A 12612-nucleotide genomic window follows, 5' to 3' on the forward strand; every position below is an offset into this window, starting at 1 on the left:
ATGCCATTTGAACTGATGTTTCACACAAATTGGGATGAATAGCATCAATAGCAGAAAACTATTGAAGTTGGATCTATTCAGAAGAGAGGAAAGCGGTACCGAATTGTAGTTCGGTGCTGCCCAAGCCCATTTCCAATAAAATGCCCATGAAAATGATGAAAATGTTTTAATTATATTTCATAGTCCACTAACAAGTAACTAGTCCAACCCAGTTTCTAAAATGAGGTTTTTATTTTAATACTTAGGCACAATGATTTGTTTTAGCAGCCATTACCCAACAACAGTCCACAAATATTTCTTTCATTCATGATTCTAACATTCCCGTCAATTGAAAATTTTGAAAACCAAAATTTCCACATCCTGTTGGATAACCCTAAATCTTTCTATTTTTTCACTAGCTACCATCCCACCGAGAGCCATCAATCGTTGACCGTCAACCACAAACAAAATACTAGCTCTGAAGTTTGAAGTTTGAAGTCTGAGTCTAAAGAGTTATGGCCAACAACTCCTTCGATTATTGGTTTGTAATCGTGGCATTTTTTTATACTTATATCAAAATACTTTTCTTGATTTTCTTTTTTTTTTTCATTTATTGTATTTCTTAAACTTTGAAGGTTTAATGTGGATTTATAAATTATAACATATTTTGATGTTTTAATTTTTTACTATTTGTGTTTGATGATTTTTGGTATATATTATGTTTGTGATTTGTGTTAGTTACGAACTTATAGTCTTAATCAATAACTATCACTCGTGATTTTCTTTTCAAATTTTTTTTATAGATATTGGATTAGTTTGTTTTTTAAAGCATCGCAACACGCTTCAATAATTCATCACTGCAACGAACTACGTAAACAGGTATTTTGCTTGACCTTGAGCACCTTGAATTGCATTTTACGTTGAAATATGAGTTTATTTAGGATTGTTGAATTTGGTTTCGAATTGTTAACTAATTATAATATTGTTTAATTGTTTGATAAATAGTTGGATTGTTGCAAGTGGATTATTTTTGGATTGTTAGGATATTGATGTGTTTTGGTATTTTATGCTTTTTAGATTTTAATATGCAAAAAAAAATTGACATTTTGCCAAGAAAGGAAGAACATTATTATCATTCTTCATAAAAAACAACAAATTTGAGGGTACTACGATTCCCATACTGCCCATTCCTCCAATTGCATCTCATGAAATTGAATTGTCTTCACCTTCTAATCTTGAGTTGGAACCATCTAATTAAATTGAACAGGTACCAACAAAAAGAAAGCAAATATATGAATATCCATTTAATGGATTTGATCAAATTAGTCTTGCCTATTTAAAGGTCGGGCTTTATTAACCAAAATTTTTGAAGTATCAAAGCAAAAAATGTGAGAAGCAGAAATGTCGATTTCAGGAGCATTGGTACAATCAGTATTCTTGATTGGGGTATTCGTCTTCAACATAGGAAGAATATTATTTTTTCTACTTCCATTTTTTCAATGGTAGTGTTACACCTAATTTTTCATTATTGGTTACTGCTAAATTTAATAGTCGAAAGAGATTTAGCCAAGGAAGTAAATATGCATTTTATTCATATTGGTACAACATCTGCATTGTATCATAATGGTTGTAAGAGAAAAGTTGAAAATCTAATGAAACCAACTCAACATATTGACAAGGTAATGCATGTTGTATCAAGTGAGGAAAAACAAAAAAATCGTTTGAATCAAAAGACCAAAATTTTAAGTGTTTGGTGGCTAGGGCTTCAAGGTTGTTCCTTTAGATGCAATGATGAATCTCTATCTTCACTGAATCGTGGGAATTTCTAGAAATGGTGGATGCATTTGAAAAAATGAATACATATTAGGACGAATTGTGTTAAGTAATGCTCCAAAAAAATGTTAAATTTACGTCTCTAGATAATCAAAAAGAGATTTTGAACATTATGGCCAATAGAGTACGATAGAGAATCCATGAGGAAGTTTGGAAAGAAAAGTTTAATATTCTTGTTGATGAAGTATGAGATGAATCTTCATGTGAACAAATGGCCAATATCTTGAGGTTTGAGAGTGGTAATGAAATTTTGACAGAAACTTTTTTTTTTTTTTTGCAATAAAAAATGTTAGTTACACTACATCATTGAATCTTAAGAACCGATTTTTCTGATGTTCTTGTTTGTTTTGGGCTTCAATTGCCAAATATGAGAGATCAAGTGTATAATGGTGCTAATAATATGCGTGATGCTTGGTATGAAATATAAGCATTATTTTTTAGAGATTATTCATATGCATATTATGTCCATTGTTTTACCTATCATTTACAACTTACATTAGTTTTAGCAGTTAAAGATGTCATGGTTATTAATTCATTCTTGTTCCATTTGGACGGTGTTATTAATATGATTACATCATCTTAATTGAAAAGTGCCCAAAGAAATAAATTGAACATTTGTTAAAAATTGGAGAACAAGAGTCTAGAAGTGGTGATAATCAGATTGTGAATTTGCAACGAGCTGAATGTACTCGTTGATCTTCTCATTACCACTTTGTAAAGAGTTTAATTGATATGTATGCTACAACTTGCTAGGTGCTTAAATATCTTAGTGATCATTCTCCAAATACAAGATCTCGATTCGAAATGGGTGGTGTATACAAAAACATAACATTCGAATGGGTAAAGTGGACTCCGCTGCCAAGCTACAAATGAGTGAAATACATACATAAGCAACCAACTTTGTAATCCTTGTTCCCATCCAATACAGGGGCAGGGTGTTCAAGTTCGAAATAAACAAGAGTAACTTATTCCATCAACTGCATGGGCTATCCGAAAAGCATCAAAAACCTGTTCTACCTTGATCTGACAAATGTGGATAGTAGTACGCAAACGCATGGCCTATAATACAAATTTAACTTCCGTAAGTGCATGAATAAAAAATCGAAATGAATTATAAATACACGATCAATGTTAACTTACCTTGCGAATTGTACAAGTCATTTGTTGACGACAAATTCATCATATTGGAAGATTGTAAGCATTGCACATATGACAATGACGTCAGCATGCCACGTTCTGGTAATGGAAAGGGCGTCGAAAGTGAAATTTGTGATAATGTGACTTGTGGAGACGGGGAATATTGGTTTTCTACAGAAATTGGCTGCCCTTCAGGTACACCCACACATGTACTACTATGCTTTCATGTCAGCCTCTTTCGCTTGATTGGAGTCAAATTTAACTATATGTACATCATAATAAATGAGACTTTGTGTATACAAATAATTTACAAATTTCTACAAAACTTTCAATAAACCTGTACCTTCTTTGAAGAAGAGTCTAAAGGTCCTTTTCGTCGAAGTTTTTTTGTGCTCCTTTTCTTCGGCACAGTGTCGGATCCAATATGTTCTAGTTCGTATTATTTTGGGAATTAGTATGTATAGTGGCTAACTCATTGTTTCAATGCGAAATAGTATTATTTCCACAAATTGACTTCGTCATCACTAGCTCCTTGGATTGCAGTCCAATCCATTCTATTATGACACAGGTCTAAACTTTGCCATCTGCAGCAAGATTTGCCAGCGTAGCAAAAGCTTGGCACGTACTGTCATATCTCAATTATCTAGGCGAACTAACCAACCCGTCATAATTGACCGTGACCCTTGAATATGCTCTACTAACCTCTCTTCTCCATCGTCGCAAAATGCACTACTCGTGAAGTGATGTTATGTCATTATGAATCAACACGGTGAGGGCATGCCTGCATATTATTCCTCTAAACTCGAACAAGTGGCAGTTGGAACTAATTTCACAGTCCTCAGGTTGAAACGTAACTTCGAACGATTTCTTCTTTCGACGTTGTTCATGTATGACATCTTCCCATATATTGTATGTCATCCCAAGAAGTCCTTCTGAGGAAGATACGATATCGCAGTAAACTTTCCCTGTGAACTCAACTTGAACTTCTCAAAATTTTGAAATGGTGTATACTGACTGAAACTGCTTCTCCATATAATAAGTTGTCGCATACGGTACCATTTGTGAAAACAATTTAAAATCAACATGGAACTCTTTCTCAATCTTATTCCGTTATACCCGTTCATACTGTTCAACAAACTGTACCAAAGAAGTCTTTGAATGAAAGTATCTATCAAAAAAATGCATTCATGCTCTCACTTCTTTGCATCGTCGACATCCCTGCCCAGAAAGTAGTTTTCAAAAAGCAAGAGATCCAACGACCTCTATTATCGTAAAGGCCTAACAACCAAGTATTATCATGCAACCCATATGACTTGATCATCGTTATCCAACCTCCTTCAAATTCAATTATAGTTTGGGAATCATAAAACCAATGCACGAATAGTCGAAAGTATTGAACCCTTACCCATGTGGTAGCCGAGCTTCTCAGACAACTTCTTCAGGTTTGAGAGCGGTAATGAAAATTTTACAAAACGTTTTTTTTTTTTTTTTTTGCAATAAAAAATGTTAGTTACACTACATCATTGAATCTTAAGAACCGATTTTTCTGATGTTCTTGTTTGTTTTGGGCTTCAATTGCCAAATATGAGAGATCAAGTGTATAATGGTGCTAATAATATGCGTGATGCTTGGTATGAAATATAAGCATTATTTTTTAGAGATTATTCATATGCATATTATGTCCATTGTTTTACCTATCATTTACAACTTACATTAGTTTTAGCAGTTAAAGATGTCATGGTTATTAATTCATTCTTGTTCCATTTGGACGGTGTTATTAATATGATTACATCATCTTAATTGAAAAGTGCCCAAAGAAATAAATTGAACATTTGTTAAAAATTGAAGAACAAGAGTCTAGAAGTGGTGATAATCAGATTGTGAATTTGCAACGAGCTGAATGTACTCGTTGGTCTTCTCATTACCACTTTGTAAAGAGTTTAATTGATATGTATGCTACAACTTGCTAGGTGCTTAAATATCTTAGTGATCATTCTCCAAATACAAGATCTCGATTCGAAATGGGTGGTGTATACAAAAACATAACATTCGAATGGGTAAAGTGGACTCCGCTGCCAAGCTACAAATGAGTGAAATACATACATAAGCAACCAACTTTGTAATCCTTGCTCCCATCCAATACAGGGGCAGGGTGTTCAAGTTCGAAATAAACAAGAGTAACTTATTCCATCAACTGCATGGGCTATCCGAAAAGCATCAAAAACCTGTTCTACCTTGATCTGACAAATGTGGATAGTAGTACGCAAACGCATGGCCTATAATACAAATTTAACTTCCGTAAGTGCATGAATAAAAAATCGAAATGAATTATAAATACACGATCAATGTTAACTTACCTTGCGAATTGTACAAGTCATTTGTTGACGACAAATTCATCATATTGGAAGATTGTAAGCATTGCACATATGACAATGACGTCAGCATGCCACGTTCTGGTAATGGAAAGGGCGTCGAAAGTGAAATTTGTGATAATGTGACTTGTGGAGACGGGGAATATTGGTTTTCTACAGAAATTGGCTGCCCTTCAGGTACACCCACACATGTACTACTATGCTTTCATGTCAGCCTCTTTCGCTTGATTGAAGTCAAATTTAACTATATGTACATCATAATAAATGAGACTTTGTGTATACAAATAATTTACAAATTTCTACAAAACTTTCAATAAACCTGTACCTTCTTTGAAGAAGAGTCTAAAGGTCCTTTTCGTCGAAGTTTTTTTGTGCTCCTTTTCTTCGGCACAGTGTCGGATCCAATATGTTCTAGTTCGTATTATTTTGGGAATTAGTATGTATAGTGGCTAACTCATTGTTTCAATGCGAAATAGTATTATTTCCACAAATTGACTTCGTCATCACTAGCTCCTTGGATTGCAGTCCAATCCATTCTATTATGACACAGGTCTAAACTTTGCCATCTGCAGCAAGATTTGCCAGCGTAGCAAAAGCTTGGCACGTACTGTCATATCTCAATTATCTAGGCGAACTAACCAACCCGTCATAATTGACCGTGACCCTTGAATATGCTCTACTAACCTCTCTTCTCCATCGTCGCAAAATGCACTACTCGTGAAGTGATGTTATGTCATTATGAATCAACACGGTGAGGGCATGCCTGCATATTATTCCTCTAAACTCGAACAAGTGGCAGTTGGAACTAATTTCACAGTCCTTAGGTTGAAACGTAACTTCGAACGATTTCTTCTTTCGACGTTGTTCATGTATGACATCTTCCCATATATTGTATGTCATCCCAAGAAGTCCTTCTGAGGAAGATACGATATCGCAGTAAACTTTCCTTGTGAACTCAACTTGAACTTCTCAAAATTTTGAAATGGTGTATACTGACTGAAACTGCTTCTCCATATAATAAGTTGTCGCATACGGTACCATTTGTGAAAACAATTTAAAATCAACCTGGAACTCTTTCTCAATCTTATTCCGTTATACCCGTTCATACTGTTCAACAAACTGTACCAAAGAAGTCTTTGAATGAAAGTATCTATCAAAAAAATGAATTCATGCTCTCACTTATTTGCATCGTCGACATCCTTACCTAGAAAGTAGTTTTTAAAAAGCAGGGGATCCAATGACCTCTATTATCGTAAAGGCCTAACAACCAAGTATTATCATGCAACCCATATGACTTGATCATCGTTATCCAACCTCCTTCAAATTCAATTATAGTTTAGGAATCATAAAACCAATGCACGAATAGTCGAAAGTATTGAACCCTTACCCATGTGGTAGCCGAGCTTCTCAGACAACTTCTTCAATATATGCCATAAGCACCATCTGTGCCTCATATTTGAAAATATGATCTGAATTGCATTTTGCATTGTCCTCTCCTGATCAGTAATTATTCTATTTGGAACTTGACCGTGCATGCACTTAAGCCATTTTATTAAAAGCCACACGAAAGTGTCTGTGTCCTTGTTTGACACCAAACCACAACCAAGTGTGTCGATTGTCTGTGATGATTTACTCCCACAAAAGGGGCAAATGACATGCCGTACTTATTGGTCAGATAGGTGGTATCAAATGTAACAACATCCCCAAACTCCTTAAATGCCTGCATAGGCCAATTTTCTTTCCAAAATACATTCCTGAGATGTGAGTCGTCATCTAAATCCATGCTAAAGTAAAAACCCGAGCACCTTGACTGCATTGTCGAAAAGTAGTTTTGTATTGTTGCGGCATCACCTACTTCAAGTTGTAGTCGCCTAACTAGTTCAATATAATTACGAGAATTTTTTTCTTCGCAAGTCATGTTCTCATAACCACATGCCTCTACCACTGTCGAGTCGTAGGATCGGTGCAATGGAATGCCTGCTAGATCATTCACTTGAAGCTTCCTTTTGACATGATTACTCATTTTTCGATTACAATGATATAACATAGACATCATCGGACTTGTTCTATGATTGTGCTCTAGACAAACTATGTTAATTCTCCAAGAGCCATGAATATCTGAATATGTAGATATTCTAGTTTTACAATCCGTCTGAATTGTCAGTTGCGGCTTGAAAAAGCCGCTTGTAGTACCACTTCTTTTGCCTTCCCGACTACATTTCAAAGTCAAATATTTCAACATTCCATTGTCATCCTTTTTAGATGTCCATTTCCTAATTGGAAAACCAACGACATAGGCATATGCCTTGTAAAAATCAAACATTTCATTTTCATTCTTGAACGTCATTCCGACCTTGGGCACAATATTACCATCTCCTTTTGCGATTTCATCTTCCAATTGGTTCATATTGTCTTCCACATTCTCGTTGTCTGATTCCACCAAAATATACTTATCCACATCATCCATGATTTCTTCAGCTGTTAAAAATGTAATCATTCAAGTTCAGCAAAACATGAACACCATACAATACACACCGATACAAATCACTACCCCCAATTTGACGAAAAAAACAGAGAAATGTATGGTTTCATATATGGATGCATTGACATTTTGGATAATGCATTACCAATATCATACAAATTCCAAAAATTTGAAGAATGCAGTAAGTAAACCAAAGTGTTAATACCTTGTAATGGGTCAGGTGATTGGTTTACACGTAGCTGGAGCAAGAAGTTAGGTTGGTTGGACGAAGCTCGAAGCTACACCCAAAGAAGCTGGATCCTCGCGTTCAGAAGCTTGAGTGAGCTAGACTAAAGGAAGACAACCAGCTTCACATTTCGATGGAGTATAACTGAAAAATGGAAACAAAGCTCGGAGCCCCACTGAAAGAAGCTGGAAGTCGGACTGAAGAAGATGGACCTTCACGAGGTGTTTGGATTTGGATGACGACTTATAGCCTGTTACAAGTTGGAGCCGCTGAACCGATAAGACGAAGCTACAATTGAAGAAGATGAAGATGATGGCAAGAAGATTATGGCCACCGTTGACAATATCTCCCTGGTTTTCCCAGATTACAACTTCGCTGGACTCGAAGTTGAGGGTTCCACCATTTGGGGGAAGAATATGTTATGAATTTTGGGGCAATTTATTCACGTGGGCCCTCACTTCTTTATTCCTTTCGTGTCCCGCATTTTTTTAAAATTTTTTTTCCTTGCCAGATCACCCAAATTAAAAATGCTATCAAACACGTTGTCAAACTCTACTGTAAAACCAGCTTAATTGTTAATTCTGGGCCGTCCCCGAATCTATTTGTTAAGAGTAAGAACAACGGTAGCAAAGGCAAAGGAACAGAGTGTTGGCATCTTAACTCCAAAATTTCAAAATTTATTGATATCTATATTAAAAATTTTAAGAATTTTTTTTTTCATTTGATTTATAATTTAAAAAATGAAACAAATTAAGATATAAAAAAATTAAGAACAAGCCAAAACATCAAAATTCTCTAGTAAGGCAAAATAAAATCGTTCAAAACTGCGAAATTAATCGGATCCAGGCGGATTTGAACCACCAACCTCTCATAAGCCCCCGAAGCCAATGAGCGCTCTTCCACTTAGAGCTTATGGATCCATCACAATATACCCTCAAATGATGTATTTACGTCAACAATTCTTCGTAATCCCAAAAGTACAGAAACAAGTTATTGTGATATTTCCTCTCACTTGATGACAATCGAAAGATAAGGCAAGGGCATCGGATATGGAGTTAAACACAATACGACGACCAGAGAGCTAACAAATGCTACTTGCAGGCAGTGAAATAAATACTCGTACTGCAATCTCCTTAAACTTGAAAACAAATTAATAAACTTTTAAAAACACCATTGAAATAGTATTTATAAACAATTTTATTTGTAAATTAAAAAAAATATAGCAAAGAATGAGAGGTACTTGGAAATTCTCACCACATGCCAATGTTGACAAACTCTTGTTTTGTGAGATTCAAAATCAAAATTTTAATAGATTTCAATAAAAATTGATAAAATATGCCATTAAAAAATTTCTGACTTCTGTAAAATGCATAATCAAAATTACAATAATTATACTTCAACAAAGTTGAATTACAAAATTGGCTTTACAAAGTGTGTTGGCAGAATGCAAACCACTGATTTGAAATGATTTAAAAATCTATTTTTGAAATGATTGGTGTAAATCCAACTTTGTCATCCAATTTTGTCAAACTCTTTTGTCATTGTAGCATAACTCTCAAAATTAATCAACTTACTGAATTTTAATTATTGCCAAATAGAGTGTGGTTCACTATTGGCTCCCCCAATCGAGTATCTAAAATATTCATACCAAACTATTTTCCTCAAAGAGGAGACGAGACGTGTAACTTTCACAATGGTAGAGGTTGGCTGTTAACCAATAGACCGTAAGTCCTAATCCTACTTCAAGAAATTTGATTCAATCTGAATTAACAAATTCAAAATAAAGAAGCTCACTTTGACCGTTAAGAGTGGGTAACCTACTCCGAGCCTTTTCCTACCATCGCAAAAGGGTACTGCCAAGCATGTGCAAGTCAAATCTTCTTCCACTCCACATAATAAAAAATAATGACCAGGCTCAACAACTGCTTGTGCCCTATTTTTCCCTAAAAATACATTTTGAAAAAGTAGATTGTTGAAAAAAAAGTACTTAAAAATGAAGAAATTTTTTTTAATTTATATATAATATTATTTTATTAAAAAATGTGATTGAAAAGAATAAAAGAAAAAATATATAATTTTAATAATGACGAGGATTAAGCAAGAACTAAATGACATCAGCACTTAAAAAGGTCATAAATTATCGGTCGAAAAAGTTAATTTACAACCATTTTTAACATAGGTGAATTACAACCACGGACGCAAAAAAACCGTTTAAACCCCATACCCACTGAAATCGGGCGGGATTTCGCTCCCAGTGACATGGCTCCCACGCTTTTAACATGACAAAAAGAATATAAAAAATAAAAAATCATCATTCCTTTCAGAAGTAAACATGGATCATTATTAACACATTGAAAAAATAATAATAGTAATAATTTTCTCTAACTAGAGACATGAAAAAATAAAAATAAAAATAAAAAATAAACAAAATGATAAACGAGACAACGAACCTACCCCACCACGCCAAACTGAATATAGGAGTGGGCCACGATAACAAAATACTCGAAGACAAGAATGGCTGCCCTACCCAACCAAACCAATCCCATTGCCATCCCTAAGATCATATTTCAAAAACGAACTGATAAATTAACAAATAAATTTTCTTAACTCAAAATCTTGCAAGAAAATGGCCAATATCGAGAGTTCAAAACTATATAAATGACAATCTTATCACTACAAAGACTGAAAATCGTAATTAATTTATACTTTACCAGTCAGAAATGGCAATTAATCATTGATCAAGATCTCAACTAGACAGACTATTCAAGCTTAAGATCAGGATAAATTACCATCAAATCAACCTGGAATTCAAAGCCGCAACTCAAAATAGAGTCTAGATCAAACCAGAAGCTGGAATGTAGAGGCATTTCTTGCATCCCACACAATAAAGTGCACTGACCTACTACTGAGAAATTACTCTGACGAGCAATCTTACAAAGTTCAGTGTAAATCAAACATGCAGCAAGCATAAAATACTGGCACAATAACAGCATAAACAAGTAAGATAAGGAAACATATTACACAACACACGCAGCAATTTTGGTCATAGTACCACCGTCTTACAGCACAAATTGCAGAAGGCAGAAGCAGCTAATCCTCTAGCAGCAGCATCCGCGTACAGTTGTATGTTGGCAAAAATTGGAACCAGCAAGCCTGATCACTTTCAGAAGCCTTGGCAACCCACAGCGGCAGTAACCAGATAATCATCAAAATCATTCTGGAATTTAAAAAGGTAACTCAAAATAGAATTGCGCCCAAATCAGAGTTGGAAAGAAAGGCATTTCTTGCATCAGAGATAATAGATTGTACAGAAATATTCCCAGGAAAAGACCAAGTAATGAGGAAGCAGCAAACGAGAGGTTGCATACATAGAAGAAGCAACTCTGGGGTCATATCAACATCCTGCAGAACTAATTGTAGAAGACAGAAGCCTCAAATCTTGACAGCAGCAGCAGCAGCAACCAAAATCAGGTAGCCATAGTATTTGGCAAGGACAATAACTGGAAGCAACCAGCCTTACTGATTTCTGAAGACTCGTTAATTATCAGCAACCAGCACTTGTTAATTATCAGCAACCAGTAGCAGCAGTAACCAGGTAACCATCGTGTAGCCTTGGACCTCCCATGACTCTTGCTCAGTCACCAAGTAATATCTATCTATAAGACTAGAACATCTAAAGCTTTCTTTGACTATTTCAGACAAGATGGCCTCCGAGCATTACAAGTTTATCACATTTACAGCATTTGGAGGCCGGATATCACAATAGAATTCACAATACAACAATATAAAATTTATCAAACACTGCTTCACAAGAGAAATTACGAGATGAACAGTAAATTAAGATCACCGTTAAAAGGATAAAAAAGACAGACTGCAATATTTGATTAAGAAATGGTATTAGCATGATCGAAAGTTTCTCCTTAAAAATTTGTATGTAATTGCCCAGCAGAATTGAAAACTCCTTCAAATCATCAAATTTGTTATTTTAGAAATCAGAACACAATTGGTGTAGGAATATTGCAGTTGCTTGTGGGAAGTTCTTCATTATAGTATTGACTACAGTCATGTCATAGTTTGATAGTTTTACATGCTATTAGAAGCTAGCTTGAGATGTGGATTATAAACTAATTTGAGTTAATAAGGCTAATATCTTACGATATATGACAAGATCCAACATAAAACCTCGGATAATCCTCCTGACAAGGTGTCTTCTAATATGACAAAGACTCAATATGGTGTAAGATGTAAGAAACGAAAAACCTCATTAACCCTGCTCTTTGGCCAGGGTCAAAACCACGGCCAAAAACCAACAATGCCACTTTGACCATGGCCAAAAAACAATGATGCCACGTGGAGCCGGCTCCAAAACAGCCACCCCTCCAATAGGCGCCATGTGGTTTTTTGGCATGGGTTTGACCCTGGCCTTGTAGATTTTTTGAAACCTCATACCAACAGTTGGAATAGTTAAAAGGTCAAGATTGGTACCATTAATGAAACCATCTATCGATGCATTATAAAACATTGGAAGTAAAATCCATTATCATAAAAACACAGGACTGCTCTCCTACACACACTTGAATGGA

At 35.1% G+C, this 12612-nt stretch overlaps 1 protein-coding gene and 1 long non-coding RNA gene across 6 annotated transcripts; both read right to left on the bottom strand.

Annotated features, from left to right (window-relative positions):
- Positions 1-2566: 2566 nt before the first annotated feature.
- Positions 2567-4384, bottom strand: LOC111372572. The gene is made up of 2 exons (XR_002698797.1): positions 2953-4384; positions 2567-2871 (listed from the first exon to the last, which is right to left on the bottom strand). It is a non-coding gene; the product is annotated as an uncharacterized LOC111372572 (long non-coding RNA).
- Positions 4385-4920: 536 nt separating this feature from the next.
- LOC111372573 (protein FAR1-RELATED SEQUENCE 5-like) lies at positions 4921-12606 on the bottom strand. Of its 5 annotated transcripts, none has more exons than XM_022994944.1 (4): positions 10484-12606; positions 8009-10300; positions 5307-7799; positions 4921-5225 (listed from the first exon to the last, which is right to left on the bottom strand). In XM_022994944.1, the coding sequence occupies exon 3, from the start codon at positions 7786-7788 to the stop codon at positions 6874-6876; it is 915 nt and encodes a 304-aa protein (XP_022850712.1). In that variant the 5' UTR covers positions 7789-7799; positions 8009-10300; positions 10484-12606; the 3' UTR covers positions 4921-5225; positions 5307-6873. The 5 variants fall into 5 exon arrangements, with proteins under 5 accessions (XP_022850712.1, XP_022850713.1, XP_022850711.1 ...); XM_022994945.1 differs by having other exon boundaries at positions 10480-12606; XM_022994943.1 differs by having other exon boundaries at positions 8009-12606.
- Between the last annotated feature and the right edge of the window lie 6 nt (positions 12607-12612).

This window comes from Olea europaea, unplaced genomic scaffold, assembly GCF_002742605.1.
Source record: "Olea europaea var. sylvestris unplaced genomic scaffold, O_europaea_v1 scaffold1012, whole genome shotgun sequence".
Classification (NCBI taxonomy): Eukaryota; Viridiplantae; Streptophyta; class Magnoliopsida; order Lamiales; family Oleaceae; genus Olea; species Olea europaea.

What these genes read in the sequence shown, in the direction of transcription:
- LOC111372573 (XM_022994942.1), bottom strand. Translation starts at nt 7,818, where the DNA reads ATGATTACATTTTTAACAGCTGAAGAAATCATGGATGATGTGGATAAG.